The sequence below is a fragment of the Cinclus cinclus genome, chromosome 9 (assembly GCF_963662255.1).
Source record: "Cinclus cinclus chromosome 9, bCinCin1.1, whole genome shotgun sequence".
In the NCBI taxonomy this organism is placed as follows: Eukaryota; Metazoa; Chordata; class Aves; order Passeriformes; family Cinclidae; genus Cinclus; species Cinclus cinclus.
In genome coordinates, this window is record NC_085054.1 from 23,133,489 (window position 1) to 23,156,155 (window position 22,667).

The window sequence follows — 22,667 nt, forward strand, 5'->3', positions numbered from 1 at the left end:
AACCTTATACAGGGGTTATAATTTGTGTACTTTGACCCTATTTGACATTATAACTTTGCCAGAGGTTTTTTTTTCTGGAAGCCCTAAAGAGCTCACTGTAATTGTGCTGAGGGTTCTGAACAACTTAAGTCTGGATAGCAAGTTTAAACATTAACTTTACAGCACCACCTGGTGCTTACTTTACAGCAGAGCTGCATTAACTCAAAAAAACCCTCAGCCTACAGAACTGGGGAAAGAAGCAGAAAAAAAATACTTTCTCCCACATGAAGAGTATTTATTTTCAAACAAAGATTGAGAGGAGGGGAAGGGGAAACACAATATGAAGGCCAAATATCTTCCTATTGTTATTTTGAAAGTAAAGGAACACTATAGAATAACATGGAAGTGTTGATGCAGGTGGGTGGCTATTTTTAATGAAATGTAGAATTTGCCAAAATGTGGTTTATGAAAGAAATGAGTGGAGAAGTTATTGCAGTTGGAGTTAGTGCCCAGTGATGGGGTAGTGTTGATGACAAATATTTACGATTCCCTCCACTCCTTATACAGAACTGTTATTTTTAATGATATGCTTAGCTAGACCAAGGTGTAACTCCCCAAAGCTGGGAGAGACCAACAGGAAAAGAATACTGTCTTACAAACCTGCTCCATTTCTGAGCCTCCTTCAGAAACAGTTATTTCACACTATATCTGCATAAAAGATGTAATTTTAATATCTTTCATGCATTAAAAAATGTTTCTTAGGTCAACAAGTCAACAAGACAAATATTTAGGTATTTTTAATTCTTAATAGATTATTTAATAATCCCATAGTTTACAGTAAAAAATTGAGAACAAAAATTCAAACAAAGTTTTCTTAAAGAAACATCTACAAAGAGGTTTACAAATATAGTCTTACAAATCCCTCACAAATGGTGGCAGTTTTCAATTCACTTACAAGTCAAGACATTCACCAAGGCTGGGGTTCCTGTCCTGCTGACTTAAAGCCTTGCTTTGGGCTTGGCTATTTGCAATTTTCTACTTTACATATGCAACAGGAGCCTGCACATCTTTAGTCCATCTAAAACGAAAGAGAAGCAATTGGTTTCTCATTATCTATTATAGGAAGTTAAAAAAATCTTCTTAAAAAGGAGCATCTGTCATCCAGGAAATAATGTCTTCTTTAAGGCATTAAATATTTAGATCACTGTTTTTTCAGCCTCAAATTACAGGCATAGAAAACAGCAATTTCACATGTGAGTAACAACAAACCTACCCCCAAACATTTAATGAGCTTTTATTTCTGTTAGTAAGAAAAACAGTAAAAACCTATAGCATAAAATGTCTACTAAAGAAAAACAATGTAAAATTCATCTTAATGAAAACAAAAGCATCTACACAGCTTGGTAATGAAAAAAGCTATTGGATGATTCTCCTCTGCATCCAGATGATGGAACTGAAATTCAGAGCTATCAGTGAAACTAGTATGTGTGGCATGTCTTTAAAAGCTTTCCAGGTATGCTCAGCGTAAATGAGAAATCACGTATTACTGACCACGCTCTGGCACAGTCATACAAATTTAAGGAATTAGCCATACAGCAACCCCTGCAAGAAAAGAAAGCATTTCCCAACTAGTAACCAGTCAGCTCTGCAATGCCACCCAGCCTTCAGTCCTCCAGCAGATAGTTGGGGTTGACAACCAGGTATGGATCATCATCAAACGTCTCCTCTTCTCTGGATCCTCTCAGTCCTGACTGGGACAGTTCAATCAGAATGTGGTCCTGCAACAGACAAAGATTTGTGTTAAAACAAGGGCAGAGAGGTTTGTTTGCACTCCTCAAAAGGCATTTTTATACTGGTAGGACCCCTTATTAATTACTTAACACTTTTAATTGCGAACTCCCTCTAACAGATTCTTAACAGCATTCAGTGGAAGTCACTTCTATGTTGTATCCTTTCTGGGAACTTTTCAGCCTAGTGCTTTCGTGTCTTTTAAGGTGAAAAGTAGTTTGTCATACTTTTCCCTCCAAAATGCCCTCATTCCCCTCTGACTCAAGGCTATCCATTGAATACAAGTGTTAATTGTATCTTCATATCCTAATATATAACTAATACTATAGAAATACAGAAAAATATCACACTTCTGTAGTGACATAGTATAGCACTTTGAACTTATACACATCTCTAATTTATTTCAGTGTTTTTTTCTGTGATTACTGTAACAGGTGTTAAACAAAGAAGGCATTCGTACTGCATCAGTCAAAATATAATGGATTGCTTATAGAGAAAACAGATTTCTCCCAACAAGAATGTATTCTATTAAAAATGAAACATTTTTAATATATAAGTTACAACCCTATGCAAGTTAAAACCCTTTTTCACTGTCCACACATCTCTACACATACATAATGTGTAAGTCGGTGAATGACCCTCTCGATGATCTTCTTTTTATTTATTAGTTCTTCTTCAGATTCGATTTCAGATTCGATTTCCTTTAGATACCAATTAATAAGTTCACTCCTCTTTAGTGCTGCATCATCCTCTTCTGCAGAGAAAACAATTTGCATTAACACAGCAGCAGTAAACTACCACTCAAACCACAGGAGAAAAGGATTTACACATTAACATTCACAATGCTGAAAAGAGAAACACGTTTTTTAAGTTGTTTAGGAAATGTCAGACTTCAGGGTTTTTTTCCTTGAAGTACCATCTTTTGCACAGAAAGGTATATCATGGTTTAATTGGAGATAATTAAATTGAGAATGAAAACGTTCAGTTTTATGCTTTCAAGTGGCTTCCAAATCCCATCAGCCTTCAGCTTCAAGGAAAACCAGCAGCAAGGACTCACACACCTTTCCTCTGAGTAAGGGCTAAAGAAAAACCACAGTCACACAAAGCCAGGAGTCATCCTCCTACATGTACTCAGCCTTTGAACGGACACTGTTCATCTCCACACCCTTCCAAAAGCTCTAGTATCTGCTACGAGACAACTGCATTTCATTGCAGGAGTAGCCTCACTGCAGCTGAAATATTTCAGCTTCTGAAGAGTTAGTCCAGCCATTTGCTTGACAGGTTGTGGTTGCTGGTATGCATTAAAGCTCCTGCTCCAGTTTCCACTGGTGCAGACTCTTCTAGCCTGGTTATACCATTGTGTTCTACAAATCCTCTTCTGGCTCTGATCTGCTGATAGATCTGAACCCTCAGCTTAATGGGTTTGGATAAATGACTAATAGCTAGAAACTCCAGGAAGTCCTATTTGCATCACCAGATGTAGCACTGTCATATGAGCACAGGTTTGCACCTGACCTGACAAGTCTGTTGTCTCAGTAGAAGTGAAAATCCCATGCACAACAGCAAGAGACGCAGCAATTGCTTCCTGACCTCAGAGTCTGCCTTCTTTGCAATAAAGAAGTTCTTACCTTCTTCTGCTTTCCTGAGGTGCAGCACCAGGAGATTGGAAATCCGTCGGTACTCGGAGAAGCCCAGCCTAAGAGAAGCTTTGGGTGCAGCATCCTTGCTCACGTCCTCAGAATGGCCATTGATCCCATTCACAAGACCATTGACCCCAACTGGAGCTTCTGCCTCACCTGTTTGGACACATACCCATGTTTAGAGCTGCAACATCTTTTAGCTATTTAATACTCTGAGCCACTGAAAAGCCTTCCATTGACTAGCCAGGTGAGTTGCTGAAGGAGGCTGAAGAAGCAAGAGAGACAAGAACAGGAGTCCAGATTTTTAGAGTTCATTAGCTGAGAAGCAGGTGAGAAACTGAAGAAAAGCACATGCTCCATCAAGGTAAGCTGTAAAGGCTGGAAGGACTTTCCCCTTTGAAAAATTTCTCTGTAATTAATTTACCATTGACTCCATCTTGGTCCTCTTGATCCTCTATATGCTGCTCATCATCTTGGTCTAAATTGACGTCAGGAGTCTCAACTCTAATGATGGACTTATTTAAAAGCCTGAAAGCTTCCTTCACATGTTTTGGGTGAACCTGAGGAAGATTGAAAAAACATATTTAATTTAAATAGGCACAGGGGCTCTTCTACTTTTCCAACAGCTCCAGAAACTCATCTCTGACTCTGACAAAAGGATTTTCTACTCATCTCACCTGATTAATCCTAAACAGAAAGACTCTGCAAGTTAAATTATATCCCGCTACAAGTACTCCAAGGTCATGCAAGGTTATGGAGGGGAAAAGCAGCCTGATTAATCTTTCAGGATTTAGCAGTCATGTGAAGTCGATAAAATTTTAAGCCAAGAACATTTGGGAGAAAGATCAGTGGAGCAAGAAACATGAAAGAAATCGGTCTGAACAGAGACAATATGAAAGAAAGAGAGATGTAATTAATGATACTCTCCTCCAGAACTGAAAAACAAAAACTGGAAAAATCATCTGCAGCTGAGCCATAAGCTAAAAGCTGTTTCTTTATAAGCTGAATTTAATTTAAAATAACCCAAAGGGTGTCCTTACATAACCAGCAAGCAAGGTTCCATCCCTGCATGTGTCACATAGCCTGTAATCAACATTTCAAAAAGCCTGCTGGGTTTGAAAGCAGGGACTAGAGGGGTAGTAATCACACTACAGTTAACAGCCAGAACACAATGCACAATATGCTTTTCAGCAGTGGCTGAGTCAAGCAGGAACTCAGATCACACACACAGGTACTCTTGGAAAGTACCAGATACTTTGATGAACTTCGGCTTCTTAGATTGCAAATGGAAGAGAGCCAAGTGATTACAGACTGTGAAAGCTCAGGAGAGAAACTGCCAACAGCCCTGGCTGACAGTAGCAGATCACTGTTGTGATTTAATGAGTGTGCTGACACAGCTGTGATAAAGAATTATGCAAGTTCTCAGTCTGAACCAGCTGACCTCAGTTTTACAAGCCATCCCTTAAACAGTGTTTCTGGCAGACAGACTCAGTCTGAGTATGACCACAATTCAAGCTCTCCTCCTCACCCACAGGACCACATCCAATATCACAGTCAAACAGCAAATGCAGAACTGCCACACATTTCCATGAACATTTACCCAACTTCCATCACGCCCGTTACCTCATCACAGCAGTGCATGCGGGCCATGGCCTCAGACAGGCGGATCATGCTTTCCAGCTGCCTCACTGTGATCCTCCAGGATGACTTGGTCACTCCAGAGCCATCGCGCTGCCGCAGCCGCTTGTACTGCTCCACTATGAAGTCCTCAGACTCCTTGGATATCTGTGTGGCATCAGTGACACGAGTTCCAGTGGTCAGAGTATTAAAGCTTTTTCTTCTTGCTTTAGATTGGCAGTTCCCAGCATTTTGGTATACTGGCTACTGCTTTTATCTGAAATATTCTATGCTATACACATACTCTAGGAAAGTGTAATGACAATCACATTATGCTGAAATTATGTTGTAATAATGATTACACTTATCAACGATAATGACATTACAGTAAGTATACAGCTGTATCAACTATTTTATAGCAGAATTTCTGTTCTAATTTTTCTGTTCCACTGACCTGTTTCCAGGCACAATTCATGCCTGTCCCTACTAGACTGATCTGTTTATAGACTTAGGAAAAATCCAACACACAGCTCATCCAAGCTGCTACTTGGACAGAACCCAAAAAAAATCTGTAGTTAGATCAGCTTCCCATGTTCTGTATTCTACCAAAAATCAAAGAAATAGAGGCACAATACCCTTTAAAAAAAGACACAAACTTATTAAGCATTAAGTCAATAAAATATAAAAAACTCTCCAGCAGCCATGTTGAATAAGCCAAGCCTGTGAGGTATGACAAGGTTATGAAGTGACCACTCAATCATTCTAGACAAAGATCAAGAACTGCCACAGACTTCAACAGTCTCAGCTGGGCTGGCTGGATTTCTGGAGTTCAGGAGTACCATGTTCCAAAACACGCTCCCTTTCTAGGTAATAATTTGAGTTTATGGCTCCTTCCTTGAGAAAACACTACCCCAAGTGTCTTGGCATTTTCTGGAGAAAAGCCTACTACAGAGTGACTGTTCCTTTGGACCTCCTCAGACAGAACAACTGTTCCACAGTTTACTTGAAAAGTAGAATTACCTTTGGCTTAAACTGTCTTGCAAACAGCAGATATCTTCGGATATCATCCAAGGAATAGACACGGTCAACAGACTCCTCCACTCTGGAATGCAGATCCACAATGCGCCGGGCAATGGCGTAATCTGTCACCTGGGATATTGGGGCTGTGTCAGGATCACTTGCACAGCATCAGCCAAAGACCAAAACAACAGTTCTATTCTTCCTTCCCATTCCCCCTGCTCACTTGCAATCCTCATGGCAGAGCTAGCCCTTCCAGTAGCCAAACTCTCTGCCAGGAGGTCCAGGAGAATGCCCTAGGGGTTTTTAATTCAAGGAAACACAGCAGAGGAGGGATAAAAAGCAGTTTTAGGATTTATAACCTCTTGGAACTTTCCTGGGTTACAAGTTAGCCAGAGAACAGGCAGAAAGCAGCACTTTGCAGCGTGGGAACTTCCTTCTTTTTCAGCCTGCTTTGTCTCTCTTACCAGTCCCTTCTCAATTAGATAATCACTCTGAGCAGAACAGTGGCTGAACCAACATTAATCTCTGGGTCTCATGTTGTCCCAAGGCAAATGCCACATAGACAGGTGGCAGCAGTCTCAGCCTTTGTGACCAGCCACTTGTAAAAATGACTAATGGTGTTAGTTTGCAGGTCAAACCACTACAGGATGAAAAGGCAGTGTCCTTGTATTCAGCAAATCATGTCCAAATTTGTACTGCCAGCTTTTAGCTGCAGAGAGTAGAAAAGCAGGAGAAAGACACTCTCATGAGATTTGCTTCACTCAAAATTGCAGAGGGTCACCAAGATGGTCAGAGGGCAGGAGAACATGATGTATGAGAGGCTAGAAGAGACAGGTCTGCCCAGCTTGAAAGGAAAGCAACTGGTTTACCGCCCAGCATAGATGTGATGAAGCCAAATAGTTCTTGGATAAGAGGCAACCCACATGAACTGAACCATGAGAAATTCTGATTAGATATAAAAGTTGTTATTTTCTGAGCACATGAGAGTTGTCACACATTGCAGGGGCCTGGAGAGACTGCAGAATCTCCATCCTTGGAGATACTCCAAACCCACCAGCTCAAGTCTTGGCAAACTGCTCTCAAAGACCTCTTTGAGTGCAAGGTTAGATTAGAGACCCCGGAGGATCTTTTCTAACACAAACTATTCTATAACTCCTTAAAATTACCTCATTACATTCATCCACAAGAATGAAGAAGAGATCAAAACGGGACATGATGGGAGCTGACAGGTTGATATTTTGTTTCAGTGACTTTGATCTGTCATAGCGGCCACCAACTGGGTTTGCTGCAGCCAAAATGGAGGTCCTGGCATTCAGAGTAGCCTGACAGTGGGAAAAAAAGAAATTAAAATAAACCTGCATCTGTGATAACCACTTGCTAAACCAACTCACTGCAACACAAATGGGTCAGCATAACACCTTCTAGATGGAGTTCAATGCAGGTTTTACAACAATCACTCCTCAAAAGCACCCTAACTCCACCAACAAGCCCTTTCTAACCATGTCTCTGCCACAAGACACAGTTTGATGATCAATATTGAAACACTGCCTCACTCTTGCCAATAATACTGAAGCAAGCCCTTAAAACTGCTTTTCACAAGATCCTGTTTTTCTACAAACACACACCATTCCGTAACCTTTTTTGGTGTTACTTCAAGGTTAGGCTTTTCCCATTTTCTTCTTCCTGTCCACTACTGTCACTTTGTAACTCTCAATAACATTTGCGACCTTCTTTGGGTATGTGCCACAAAAACTTTGCAACAAGTGATCTCTCTCCTGCCACACTGAGGCAGCTGCAGAGGTGACATGACATCTGGCAGATGAAGTCACATCAGGACACAAAACAAGCAGTCAGGTGATGCTACAGACTACACAGAGGAGTAGTGCAAACTACCTTCACTCCAGCTTTAGTAATGGATATTGTCTGCTGTTCCATTGCCTCATGAATGGCTACTTGATCCCGCACATCCATCTTGTCAAATTCATCAATGCAACAAACCCCCTACAGTGGAAAAATGAAAGTAAGTGACCCAGATACAATCACTTTTGGAACAAAAAAAGCATCACTAGGGCAATTGAGGGCTCTCTGTCATTAATCAAACTCATTCTAGGGATGCAGGAACCTCTCCCCTTCCCAGACTCACGTTATCTGCTAGCATTAGTGCTCCAGCCTCAATGACAAATTCGTGGGACTCTTCATCTTTCACTACAGCCGCCGTCAGACCTGCAGCACTGGAGGCTTTACCACTGGTGTACACAGCACGGGGACTGAACTCATCCACGTGCCTGTGGAAAAGAGTAATAAAACATCCAGTATTTTTTTCTCTCTGATACTTCAAAATGTGCAATTAACTTGTATTTTTAATATTCAACATCCTTTGGAAACATTTGGAAATTTGTACGTTGAGTTTGCTTTAGCCCTGTTCAAATACTTCAACCACATCCACACAATCTCTGGGAAATACTTTCAAAATATTTTACTTCACTTTCCCATATTTAACACAGAAAAAGGCACAGTGCACATTTAAAGCTCTTGTCACACTGGACAATATTTAAATACTAGGTCTGAATCTTACTTTAGAAACTGACTCTTGGCTGTACTTGGATCACCAACAACACAAACATTGATGTCCCCACGCAATGAAGTGCCCTCTGAAGTGGTCTTGGGAACTCCTCCAAAGAGCATCAGCAGGACCCCACGTTTTACTTCATCATTACCTGTCCCAGAAAAGACATTAAACTAAACATCCAAAGAAAACACCACAAGTTATCCTATTTAAAAAACCCCTTCATCCTACTAGAATTTTAGAGTATTTGGTTACATCCGCTCTGAATTCACTTATCTGCAGGCCTTAATGATTGAACACCACAAATACTCAAAAAGTAGATTTTCCTCTTCTAGCACTACCAGTGTTGAAGGGGAGAGTTTGTGGCAGCTGGCAAAGAGCTTTCAACCTTTCCCAAAAACTAGAGAGACAGCAAAAGGAATTAATATTGACACAAGTGAAATCTTCCTTCTCTGAGGCCACAGATTCTTACCATGGATAGTGGGAAAGAGGCTGGTGCACAGATTATGGTAAAGGTTCTTATCTTGGCTCATTTCAAAAACCTTTTCCCACTCTTTCACAGACATTTGGTTTTTAATGCTTTCTGCAGTCTGTTCTTCATCTCGGAGCTCTTTTCCACCAAACTAAACAAAGGAAAAAAACAGCAATAAAAGTAATAACAGAGTCACTAATAAATGTGAGCACTGCAGACAAGTCACAAAAACTTGGCTCTAAAATCTAGATAGGAGGAACACACTCTGAAAAGCCGCCCTTAGGCTAAGTAACCTCATCACCTTACACTTTTAAAAACCAATAACCAATTTCCTAGCAGGCAAAATCAATGGTGTAACTTCAGTTAGTGAGAAAATCCCAAGTGAGTTGCTTGTACAGAGATTAAAAAAAAAAAAAGAGTAAAACCAATATGACTTCCTTTGACTAAAACTGTTCTGTAAGCATTCTTACATTAACTGGAACTTCCAAGGTCTTTTGTTGATCTGAAATGGGGGCCAGAAACTTCTACTCCCAGAACATACCAGATACTCTTTGTATCCCATGTGATGGTGATGCTGTTAGCAGAATTACACTACCACACCATGACAAAACCCAGATGCAGTCAGTATTACTTGTGTTGCAGTAACATCCCAAGATTCCACTTGATAAACCAGAGGAAACAAAAAGGATCCCTGTTTTTTCTGCAACAAAATGCAGCAACAGAATTTCCTGGAAGAAAAGGAAATGCTGCAGAAATAGATGAAAGCTGAATGGAAATACATGTGCCAGTTAGCTGTTCAGAACAAACTGTAACACTGGCAAATAATCACATCTGTGAAAATGCTATGAGCAACAAGGACAAGAATCTTGCTATGTAAATTCAAAGAGAATGTAGAGACAGTTAAATCAACACAGAAAGGTGGCACACAACGCACACTTGAAGCTTTACCCATTCCTGCTCCCTAATTTGAGGGAAAACCACACAAAACAGGAATCACCAACACCTTTAATCCTCCTTTCTCTGCAGACTCACCCGTGGATTTGTCGGTGCAACGTAACAAGCCAGAAAGACAAGCTTATAGGAGAGCTCCCGGACCCCGAGCGCGCGCAGTCCCCGGATCCCTTCGGTTTCGTAGCCCTCCGTCCCCGTCACCCGCGAGCCGGTTTCCGCACGTAACCCTGCCAGAGAAACAGGAGTCAGGACAGCGGCTCCCAGCACCGGCGGGAAGGACACCTCGCGGAGGTCGTGGGTAACAACAAACCCGGTGTGGAGAGCTGGGACACATCGGGCACGACAATCAGGGAGCCGGTGAAGTCACACTTGTCACCCGCCTGGGCGGACTCCACGGCCTCTGCGCGCAGGATCACCTCCAGGCTGCGCGGAATGCTGCCGCGTGGCAGCTCGCCCTGCGTCTCCTGGATGCGCACCTGGCAGGGAGAGGAGGTTCAACACCGAGCGTGCCGCCAGACCTGAAACTGCTTCAACAGCTACACTGCTAACAGATGTGTTCAACAGCATCCGACTGCTGGATCCACATCAATCCCTCTTACAATGTGACAAAGTACCAAAAATCCCCTCAGCAATCAGCATCTAAGGAGTCTTGGAGCAGCTTAGAGGATGTACAAGGGCCACAAGTGACAATTCCGAAAAGTAACCTGAAAATTTCAGTTAATGTGACTGACATAATTGTGGGATGTGAAGTGCTGAGGATTTGGGGTAGTAAATGAACTTGGAAGAGCTGCAGGTACCAATAAGCACCTCTTTTCATACTTGTATTAAGCCGCTACACGTGATGTACTGGCAACACGATACCAACTCTGGCTTGAATATGTAGGGTTTCAGTGGCTTACTTGGACAATAAATGTCATACAGCAAAACCAATAATTTCCTGTTCTTAAATGTAAGTCTTCCAGAGACAGGAAGAAACCTTTAGTAGAAATTGAAGGGCCTTTTCTTGATGCTGACAGAACAAAAATTAACCATCTTCAACATGCAGAAGTACAAACAACACCTTCCAACTATTACAGGAACATCATTGGCTGTCATTATTCCTCACCATCACCCCTGTACCTTTTGGAAATCAACAAATCTTGATTTGTTTGTGTCCAGCAGGAATCTCCTTCTGTTGGCACAGACTGGGTTTCTGCAGATGTTTGGTTGGGTGTATTTGAATTGCTGCTCCACATCTTTGACCACTGTCTGGCAGTCAAGGCACAGGAAGGTTCCACTGACCAGCTCTGGATGGACGGGATGGGTACGAACCACCTGCCCACTGATGCGTAGCAGGGAGCCAATTTTTGCTGAAGTCAGTTCTCGAATTCTATTTAAAACAGAAATTCACAAGGATTGAATTATTGATTTGACTTTTTAGACCCAGAGTACTAAGATACAATAAAGAGGCACTCTGACTAAAGAACTGCTGTAACAAACAAAAGAAAACAAACTTAGTACAATATAGTCTCATTTTATGATTTTACATAAACGTTTAGATTAATACTAAAGGTCAAACCAATGCAAATTACATCCCTGGTACTTCAAAAGCAGCACACACTATTTTAATTTTTTTTAATGAGAGAGGTTACATTTGTTTGTGAAATATGATGAATTTAAGTATCTGAGTGTGATTTACAATTGAAAAACTGTGTCAAATAATCTCCTGCACAAGATCAGGAAACTTTGTCACAACTGTATTGGCCAACTGTACATTTCACACTTCATAACCAAAACATTTTCAGCATGCTTTGATACGTCTTTCCCTGGTAGTAAAAGAGCACAAATTTCTGGAATTAATAATTATCTTACTTGTGTCTGGTAGGAAGGTCCTGGAATGCAACATAAAAGTCCTTGTTTGCAGGAACATTTCCGTGGTCTCTGGCAAAAGTCTTTGTTGCTCGACACAAGTATGGATAAACCCTGAAATATGGAGAAAAAAAGTGCAAATTTTAGAAAAGCTATCAAAATGTCTTCTCTAGATTACATCAAAGGCTTGTATCAGATTTCCAGTTTCTGGCTTTTAATGCTATGTTGTATAACCCAAAAAAGACACACTAAATATGCTAAATGTGAGATCACTGCATAATAATGTTACATGCACTATTTTTTGATAACAGACTTCCTAAAGTCTTATTTTATGACACTTTTATACTTACATTAAGAAATGTATCCTCAAAATAAGTGACCAAGTCAATAAAATATTGTCAGAGCATGAAATTTTAGAGTTTATTTTGTATTCTCATGCTGACCACCTACTTCTTTACCACAATAAATGCAATTATCTGTTTAACTCATGGTTTCCAGAGAGGAATCCTCTGAGAAATGCTTTTAGCCAGTGAAAAAATAAAATCTTAACTATAAGGGTTTTCAGGATGCAGAAAGAAGATAAGCCTCTTATTTTTTTTTTACATAAAAGCAAGAACAATTGTGGGCTTGAGACTCCAGCAGAGCTCAGCTTTACCTGAAAAATCCCACTCTACATTTTACCTGTAAAATTCCTCCTGAATGGTGGTTGAGAGCTGCTGATTGAACTGCTCCAAATCCGCAAAGCTGACGATCAACGTGTTCCGCTCTGGCCGAATCAGCTCTTCAGCATCTCGCAAGTACTTGACCTCCCCATCACTGTTCTGGAACCTGAAAGTGATTCAGGAAAACGTTTCACAGTCACACACCAGGCAGCAACTGAACACTTCTAAATTCCGGAGAAAAGACAGAGAAAAGGATCACTCACATTCAGGCATCCCACAGTCGCTTGCAAAACCCTTTTCCAGCAATAACTCTTCTTCCACCCCCTTGCTACATCTGCTCTGCCCACACCCTAGCAGACACACCGGGTTGACTTTCCATACAGCAGGAGAGTTGTTCCAGTGCCAGATAAAATTTAATTTAAGGTTTAACAATGGCTCTGCAACAGCAAACAAGGTTGTTTCCTCCGGGTGATGTTAATGGTTTCCTTATTTGATGCGGATAGGCCCCTCAGGAGGCAAAACGCAGGGAGCCAGATGTATTAACGCGTAACACCCAAGCTGTGGAAAGGGTTTTCAACACAGCTGTGAAAAAACTTCGTTAAAAGGGACCAAACGCACTTAAAAAATCGTATAACCACAGGATTATTTGGTTTAGATGGGATTTTAAGATCAAGTCGTTCCAATCCCCTGCCATGGGCAGGGACACCTTCCACTTTGGGCACAAGAATGCCCAAAGCCACATTCTACCTGGTCTTGGGCACCTCCAAGACATTCCAACTTCTCCAGGCATCTCCGAGAAGGGTTTTGCCTACCAGCAGAGCACCGTGCTGCCTTTCTTACAAGTTCCTCCAGGCAGAGCCTGAGACCACAGCATAGCTTTTCCATCTGAACGCCAAGGGGAGGGGGCACCAGGCCCTGACAGGATCTCACCAAATGGCGGCCCCTCCGCGAGACGCCGGTGGCCCGCCACCCGCTGCCGACCTTGCCCGCCCGCCGCCAGGCCCGGCCCCCGGCACTCACTCCTCTAGGAAGTCCAAGAACAACTTCTGGCACTTCTCGGCCACTTCATCGCGGACCTGCTGGTGCTGCGGCGCCGCGCCCGCGCCCCCCACCGCCGCCACTGCCAGATCCATCCCGATGGCTGCCGCTGGCCCGGCCCGGCCCCACAGCGGTTCGCGCCACGCCGCGCACCACGTGGGCCGCGCGTCCTCCGCGCCGGCCAATCGGCGGCCGCTGTGCCGCAGAGCCCCACCCCCTGCGGCCGCTTTCGCGCCAAAGGCGAGGGGCGGGCGGGGCTGAGGGCGGGCTCCGAGGCGGCAGCACCGGGCCCCGGCCCGAGCTGCGCCGTCACCGACAGCGAATGGGCCGGCTGTGGGTTTGTCAGCGAGCTGCTAACTGCTGCGGACGGTTTAGAGCAGTACCACAGCGCCACGGTGCTTCCCACTGAGAAACAAGCGTAGAATGCTAAGCGGCTGTAAGGGACCTTAAAGATCTAGTCCCAACCCACCTGCCATGTAAGGGACGCCTCCCACTCGACCATGTAGATCAGGGCCTTATGTACAACCTGGTCTTGAACCCTGTCAGAGATGGGGAATCCACATCCTCCCTGAGCAACCTGTTCCACTGTCTCACCACGCTCACAGAGAAGAATTTCTTCCTAATATCTCATTTAAATATCCCTTCTCCAATTTGTCTCCATTCCCCTTGTCCTGTTGCTACAATTCCTGACGAAGAGTCTTCCCTGTAGCCCCTTCAGATACTGGAAGGTTGCTATGAGCTCTCCAAATTTTCCCTTCTCCAGGCTCAACAGCCCCAACTTTCTCAGCCTGTCTTTGTAGGTGAGGTGCTCCACTCCTTTTATCAATTTTGTGTTGTAGACTTGCTCCAACAGCTTTGTGTCCTTCTCATGCTGGGGAACCAGAACCTCCATGCTGCAGAGAAGCTTCCACACAGCACTGCTTTCCCCAGGAAGAAATCAGCTATGGTAGCAGAAGTCAAAATTACTGTGGTGTGGCCAGGGCACTGCTGAAGAATCCCCAAGCCAGGGAATCCCCACAATGTGTGCAGGAGGCACTTGGGCAGCTGTTCACTGAGGAAACCCATGCCATGGACCATCTCCAGCTTCTGAAGAACTGGCCCAGGTGGAAAAGGGTGTGAACTACACCAGGTGACAGTCAGGCCCCAGTCTGGACACTTGGCTCCTCATTGGTACCCTTGTAGGATGGCTGAAGGCAACATTTGCCAAGCAGTGCCATGGCTGACAGCCATTCCCGAATGGCAGCTGCTGCCACACGGCGCCTGCCAGCAGGAACCATTTCAACATCTATGAAAAATTGCTTACAATTGCTCTGCCACCTGCAAAGTCATTAAACTCTGCCTAAACTGGGAATTTTGCTGTAATTAAAGCAGCTAGGGGCTCTTTTTCAGTTTTGAAACCCTTTCCGAAGTGCCAGCAGCAGCAGCCTCCTGCAGCAGCATTTGTTCATGTTACAGTACACTTACCATACAGAGAACAGAAACTTAACTGCAAAATGGCAAAGAAAATAAGAGACTTGTAGAACTTAATAATTTTTAAAACACTTGAGGTGAGTAAATTCCATTTTTGTGAGATCATACAAGGGAAAAATGTGCACAAGTTAGTTGTGAGGCTTGTTTTAAAATAAATAATCCATCCTAGTGATTTCTCTCTCAAAAAAGAATCTACTACTACCCAAGGAAGAAACAACAAAAATAATAAAAAATAATAAAAAAAAATATTTAAAATCTGTCTGGGGAAGTGTCTGGAACTTCAGTATGAACTAGAGTCCAAGGCAGCCATTTGGTGGTCCACAATGGATATTGCCAAGGTATTCTCCTCCATCACTTGCTTTCACATGGAGTGGTGTCCAGTATGCCTGGAATTGACAGACACTGGGTGAAAGCACAAAGGTTTCTTGTTTTTCCCTTCCTCCTGCCCTGGCCCACTGGGCAGAGAGCAAGCAGCTGTGAGGTTGCTGCCCACCAGGCTTATCCCAGCAGGTGTGGACAGCCATGGGGAGCCAGGTCTGCACTTGGCTGCCAGAAGAACAGCCTGAGTCCTCCTTCCCACTGGGCAGATTCACACAGCTCAGCAAACACAGATGGGCTGTCACAGGAAAATGGTACAGTAAAAAGCTTCAGAAGCAAACTGAAACTTTGTGTTTGTTTCGAGCAGACAGACTCCCTGGCTACTCTAACCAAGATGCTTTATAGTTCCTTAGTTTAAAAAATTGCACTACTGTAATTACCATCTGTATATAACGAAAGAAAACAAAACCAAAACCATTTTACCTGGTGGAGAGGCAGCAGCACTGTGGATTCCTTGTAAACTGGTAAACTTCCTGCAAGCAACTGGAAATAAAGCACAGTACAAGTTTTACTTTTCGAGAACTATTACAGCAGACTTGCTACCTATCAAAGCACCATAAAGGTCTTCCAGACCTTCATTATTTGCATGGTTTCAAACTAAGTTCTAACACTGCAGCTCCCACTGAAATATCCTGTTAAGATGACATTCAGGACAAATGCATTTTGCATTTTGACTTATGATCATAATTATTTTCTGAAAAGCTGCATGAAAGGATTCAACATACAAAGGAATAGGGGCCTCCATGTGAATTCTTGTTCTTGGGCAGTTACTGTGAATAAATCAAACTACAGCTTAGGTTTGACTAACTCCTAACAGAATTGGTATAAGCACAGTTGTTACAGGCATGCATGCACAACACTTGATGCCAAATCTACAGCAAGAAACAGCACCCGGGATATTTTTTGGGGGACAGGAAATTTAAGTCAGTAATTTTGCTCCTGGTTAGAAGAATGCACATCTGAAGTGGAATATATTACTGGTTCTGTATGAACAAAGGTAATTAAATTAAATTCATTCCAGTTGGCTTAGTTAAATAAACAACTGTTTTGAAACTTGGATTCATCAGCAGTAAGTCTGTGACAATGAGCTGTGTTTATAATCCACTTAGCTTTGCAAAGTACAACTGATTACAGTGTAAGATTTTCAAGTTAATAATTTGGGGAAGATTCCACAGTAAATTAATCACAATAGACTCATAAGCAAAGCTGCTAAACGTTATTCCTTGAATTGTGTGACTTCTAAACAAAGTTTAACTTCTACATTTCCAGTACTTTACCTGACTGACCTTTAGTATGATGGTTTTCTAATGGAGAACTCTTGTCATAAGACATTAAAATTAAGTCTTGTTCAATGGCAGCGGCAAAGACGATTTACCCTTTTGTGAAACTCTACACAATTTATACCCAGCCTCAGTGACCTTTCTGTAGCATAACCAATATGTGACTCCTCTGACATTTAAAAATCAAGGTAGCAACAGTAACAGAACATCCACAACGTACCTGCTACTGAAAGCTTAATCATGTAAAATGTTAAACAAAATTAGGTCAGGAGTTACAAATACGTATGGATATTAGAGCAACTATTGCAGTACCCAAGTCAGGAATTTAATTCTTTGCTCTTTGGCAACAACACTTACAAACTGTTTCAAATTTGAAAACCAACTCTCAGACGCAGTCTACAAAAAAAAGTTTCAGATACACTGGTGCCTCTCCAAACGCAGGGAACATTCTCTGGCTTGGGAGGAGGAAGATGATGGGAAGTAGCTTTGTGCACTGCTGCAAATTGAGGAGTCCAAGTAAGTGAATAATCCGAGAAAAAGTATGTGTAGAAAGAATTTCAGAAATCCTCTGACTTACAGAAAAACTCAGTTTCTCTAAGTGTACAAAGCTGGGCTGTTCACAACACTTATAAATAAAAAACCCACCCTGAAATAAGTTGGCTTACATAATTTATTTGTTTTTTTTTTCCCTTGGTAAAAGATGCATGAAATCCTTGTTTTGTTTGTTATCTCAGAGGCTGGGTCAGCCAGGAAAACACATCACCTGCTCTCAAACTCAATATCCATTTATTTTCTGAAAATATTATATATCCCTTGTATATTCCATGAGCATGTGTAAACATAACCATTCTCAAATAGTAACATAAAATAAAGACCAGGCCTATGGCTTTTATACCACTTTCAAAAAAATGAGGAGAAGATAGAAAATAAATTTGAACTTTAGACAGTTATTGCATCAGTAAAAAATCCAAACCAAAAATGTCTTATTGATTCATTATCTTGTGAGGATACTAAGTAAAAAAACCAGACAGATTTGTATCTAATTTACTTTGAGAGCTTTATTTCAATCTATTTTAACAACTTCTTACGAAGATTTCTTGTTAAGAATGTTCTCACCTGCTTCCCTACCTGACACTCACGTAAATTATCAACTGGCTGGTCTCTCCAGATTTTTAACTTGCAAGCATCCAGTCACTTTATCTTGGAGCCAGTACTTCAGAATATTTAATCTTGCTGACTTAAGTTTAAAAAGTAAAATGGTTATTGCATAATTTATTAAAATGTTTAGAAAAATGGTACAATTTAATGTGACACTAAAATACTAATTCAAAGTATTCCATTTTCATTAAAAATGCGCAGTTGCCAATACAAAGAGTCTTGATCTGTTAAAATATTTTCCTTTAAATAAACAACTAAGGATAAAAAAATTACTGTGGCACTTTAATAAAGGAAAATTTTGTTTTTAATCACACATCATAATGCTCAAATTAATCAATACATGTTCATCAGCAGCAGGGGCTATGCCTGCAGTCAGATCCTATTTGCAGGGCAGAGCATTCCCAGCTCTCAGAGCAGCTCCTGTCAGGGCGTCAGGCGTTTGGGATCCCTGGGGAACATGGAGGTCTGCCGGACGTTGTGAAGCCCCAGGTACAGCATGGTTACTCTCTCCAGCCCTACAGTAGATGAAAACAGCCCATCAGCACTGTCAGTCTTTGTTCCAAACCCCAAAGGAGCTGCACGTCCTCCCCAGCTGGAGCCAGCCTCACACAGCAGTGTGAGCACAGTCCATTATGCAAGCATTTCCTAATCCTTGGGCCTGTAAGCACCCCAGCCATGGTGGGTAGATTTTTTCCACACACCTCCTACATTAAGGTTTCCACGTGGAACACCTTGAATCCAGTGTTAATTGTCATGGCATCTCCTGTTTGTCTGGTACTCTACCACAAAGACCATCTAACTCTAAAGAAGAGATGCAACTTCAGCTTCCTTGATGTCATCTCTGACTGGCCTAAATTATTTGGATTACCTGCAAATGTTGCATGCTCCCAAACAGATAAAGAAGCAATCAATTCTTTCACCTCACTGCAAAACACCTTCATCAAATACACAGAGACCAGTGGCTGCTGGTATGATGGTGACTTTGATAAATCCATACATAATCCACTATTTTCTTGCCTCCTTAAATTTTCCTCATTGGTCAAATTTGAAAGTGACGTGCCTGGCTAGTGAGGTGGCACATTTTCTTGTGATCACCTTCTTTTTAAACTCGACAGACTGTACCATCAGTATTTTGCCTATTTACTTTATGATGATCCTTAAGTTCGAGCTTCTCTCCTTAAATTCTCCAGGATAAACAGCCCCACAGATTTACCTAACAAGGTCACTATCCAGAATTTTATCCTAACTCTGCTTGGGATGAGCAGTAGAAGTTAAGCTCAGGCTAAACAAAAATCAGATACTTACCTATTCCACCACCTGCGTGTGGAGGTGCACCAAACCGAAAGGAGTCAATGTAAGCCTTTATTTTCTCCAAATCTAGAAAAAGAAAAATACTGGTTTCTCATCTGCTTAATGAACCCTAAGCCAAACAGACAAGTGCCTGCAGACTACAAGCAAAAAAAAAAAAAAAAATTTACAAACTAACAGTGGGGTTTTACTCATTGAACATGTAAATTGCCTAGAGCTATCTAGAATTTATGGCTGTAACAGTTTTGTTGTATCATTTTTTTTAATAACTGTTTATTAACAACTATTCAACAAGGTGCTGCTGGAAGACTTCGTTTCTTAATACCCCACTCTAGATGCTTGAACAGAATTAGATGGATTAACAGTAAGAACGAAACAGAACTCTGATTTTGCTACTCATGTAACAGATTCTGCTCCAAATTCTTCCTCTAAAGGACACAAATCAAGCCATGACTTATGTTCTTTTAAACTGCCATGTTACCAATGCCATGATGCTTGGCTCTTTCAGTCAGCAGCTGGGGGTCGTGAATTCTCTGAGCTCCAGACAAGATTTCTTCTCCTCTCATGAACATATCATATGAGTTAGAGGTTTTCTGGAAACACAAAAAGGAGTTTATTTCCTACCTATAGTTCCATAGTTGGCAAATATTTACCTCTCAATAACTTAATTTTCTGATATCGAAAGCTAAAAAAAGCCTATTTTCTGCCAAAGTGTCTGCTGCCCTGGAAGATATTTTTTTCCATTTTCAGTGATGGCAGCAGTGTTTGACCATGGAGATATCTTCACAAAGCTCTCCCAGTGTTTGCTCATTTCCTTCTGGTATGTTTTTACCAGTGAAGAGTAACTGAAAATATTTGACAAGTCATGTAACCCTGACCTGATCATGTTATCATAATTTTAACTACAGCAAGGCTGGAACTAAATGATCTTTAAGGTTCCTTCCAACCTAAACCATTCAATAATTCTATGGTCATATTAATACACTTTATCTGTATTGTCAAATTATCCCTCCATGAAATAATGTAAACTAAAAAAACAAACAAACAAACAAACAAACAAAAAAAGCCCCTCAAAAAACCCCCATTGACAACAGCAAGGAATTTTACTTACAGGGTTGGCTGGGTCTGGCATTGTATAAAAAGGCCTCACAGCAAGAGGATACTTGTCAAGAATGTAGAAGTCTGTGTCATACTGAAGAAGTAATTTTGAACAGTCAATACAAGTGAAAACTACATAAAAAACAAATTACAAGAGAAAGACAGAACTAGTGAATCTTTGAAATAAAATTTCCTAATAGCTTCCCACAATATTGTCTAAATTATCAATAAAAGTGGTGCATTCTTTCTCTTTTTTCAACACTATTTCTAGTGTAAACTTACAAATCCTGAGCAGTAAAATGGTTGCTGTAACAGATAGGTTTCCTTCTCCCCCCCAGAGATCTCATCTTCTCCTATAGATTTTGTTAGAATGTGGTTTGCTGTTTTTTTTTAAGTCTCCTTAAGAAGTGGCTTTGGAACATACCAGCCTGTTTGGTGTCCTCAGTACAACATGTGATAGAAATAAATATAAAAGATTGAAAATAGTTTGAAACTGCTTATTAATGACAAAGACAAAACTGACATTTCATGAAATACACAGCACCAAAATGGGAATGCAGTCAATTAAAAATCAACTCTTCACAACTTCTGCATGTTCTGAGATACTGTTTACATGTAGGTGTTTACACCAGCCCTATGACTCCACAATATCAGGTTTCAGATTCAGTGACAAATTTATTTATGCTAAAATTATTGTTACCTTTTCCTTTACCAGGCGTCCCAGGAGTTTTTCATTAGGTGTGCTGAAAAAGATTATCATCATTAAAATGAAGTGATTTAAACTTTTACTGATGATATACTTCACAAAGCCCAAGAGATCACAAGCTACAGAGCTGCTGTAACCTGACCCTTAGAAAATCTAGTACTTGTTTCTGACTGTTTTGGGTTGTGCACACAGAAGTTGCAGAAATAAAGTATATTTATTTGTTTCTAAATATTTCGTATTGGTCCTAGAAATCCCTTATATTAACTGGTACCTAAAAATATTCTCGCTGTCAATATAACTTCTTCCTAGTTACAATATTCTGATTACTAAAGAACTATGTACTCTATTTCCTATTGCCATACATCTTGTGTAGGACACAATAAATGAGAAACACATGAACAGTTGTTGAGAAAATTATTTTCCTCCATCAAACTCTTATGATGGAAAATTTATTTGATGCAGATCATTTAACTTAAAATCACACAGGACCCTAATGGTGCTGGATATACTATGGGGAAGAACAGAACTGTTTGAATTCACTGAATGTCTTCAGCAAAGTTTATATATAAACTACTAATTAAACCACCTCTCAATAAATCAATGGGAATTAATCAAGATTGTTTAATTATTTTCCTGAGAGGTGGAAGGAACAAATGGAAGAGTGTTACTTATAAGAAAAACCTTAAGGCAGCAGAATCTTTTTGTTTAATCCCATTCAAAGACATGTTGTAATTCTCGTGAAGGACTGTAATTGCTGGACAAACAACCACTTCCCTAGAAGGTTCAAGTTGCTCTCACTTTATGTTGTCAGTTATTTTCTGTCAGATTTAAGAGTTTGTACCTACAGTCTACGTTAAAAGAAAGGATTATTTTCACATCCACTCATTTACTTGTCAAGAGATCTGGACAAAAGTGCTGTTTATTCCTCTAAAAGCTGTGGCTCCTTATTGAGGGCTGTCAAGTGCTCAGTACAAATCTGACACTTCACTACCACTTTCCCAAGACTGACACAGTTATGTCCTGCAAAGTACCTGAGATCCTCTTCATCACCCATCTCCACACCAGCCTCTCGAAGCATGGCCACACCTTCCCGGTATTCCAGCCTCAGAGTTGGCTCCAAAAACTTAAATGGCTCACATGGGAACTGTTTGCTCACTGTCTGAATTTCAGTTTGGAATCTACAGACAAAGAAACAAGAACAGAAGCAAAATAGGAAACAGTGAAAAACTTGCACCTAATAATGATTTTGTGATTTTGCCACAAGAGGTCCCTCTCGCAACATACAAACTGTATTAAAATCACTTCTGGAAAAATTCTGTAATGAATTGTTTCAACAAAATTAATGAGTTTACTTCACTGCCGTTAATATTTTGCTACTACTTATGATTAATCCCTTTTGCAAGAAATTATCGACAAGGTCAAATTCTCACAGTAAAGACACTGAGATCACCCCTTTGATTTGTAGTATTTACCTGGCTTCTTTTTCAATTTGAGTAATATTCAAATATAAACAAGAAATTTCCTTCTGGACAGATGAAGATTTGCATTTTTGCTGGCAAAACACTCTGATTTGCAAGCAAATGGAAACCACTTCCTAAACTCTAGCCTGGCTTTTTAATGAGTTAGATTGTGAATGATGGAAAATAATCCTTGCTGTTATCATGGAACAAATGCAGGCTGGTATAATC

The 22,667-nt window shown here is 41.0% G+C and overlaps 2 protein-coding genes across 3 annotated transcripts in view; both read right to left on the reverse strand.

Annotated features, from left to right (window-relative positions):
* Positions 1-755: 755 nt before the first annotated feature.
* MCM6 (minichromosome maintenance complex component 6) lies at positions 756-13,695 on the reverse strand. The gene is made up of 17 exons (XM_062498252.1): positions 13,564-13,695; positions 12,563-12,709; positions 11,885-11,995; positions 11,153-11,402; positions 10,344-10,509; positions 10,115-10,260; positions 9,083-9,233; positions 8,620-8,761; positions 8,188-8,329; positions 7,938-8,045; positions 7,211-7,366; positions 6,045-6,173; positions 5,031-5,192; positions 3,832-3,967; positions 3,396-3,563; positions 2,382-2,521; positions 756-1,757 (listed from the first exon to the last, which is right to left on the reverse strand). Exons 1-17 carry the CDS (start codon positions 13,674-13,676, stop codon positions 1,644-1,646), a joined length of 2,481 nt encoding a protein of 826 aa, XP_062354236.1. The 5' UTR covers positions 13,677-13,695; the 3' UTR covers positions 756-1,643.
* A 3,972-nt stretch (positions 13,696-17,667) lies between these two features.
* Positions 17,668-22,667, reverse strand: part of DARS1 (aspartyl-tRNA synthetase 1) — a 31,366-nt gene continuing 26,366 nt past the window's right edge. For both annotated transcript variants that reach the window (XM_062498053.1, XM_062498052.1), the window contains 6 exons: positions 22,011-22,157; positions 20,974-21,016; positions 20,287-20,367; positions 19,657-19,768; positions 19,173-19,244; positions 17,668-18,382 (listed from right to left, as the gene is read on the reverse strand). In XM_062498053.1, coding sequence (XP_062354037.1) covers positions 18,291-18,382; positions 19,173-19,244; positions 19,657-19,768; positions 20,287-20,367; positions 20,974-21,016; positions 22,011-22,157 — 547 coding nt within the window. In that variant the 3' untranslated portion in view covers positions 17,668-18,290. The remainder of the gene's footprint in view (positions 18,383-19,172; positions 19,245-19,656; positions 19,769-20,286; positions 20,368-20,973; positions 21,017-22,010; positions 22,158-22,667) is intronic.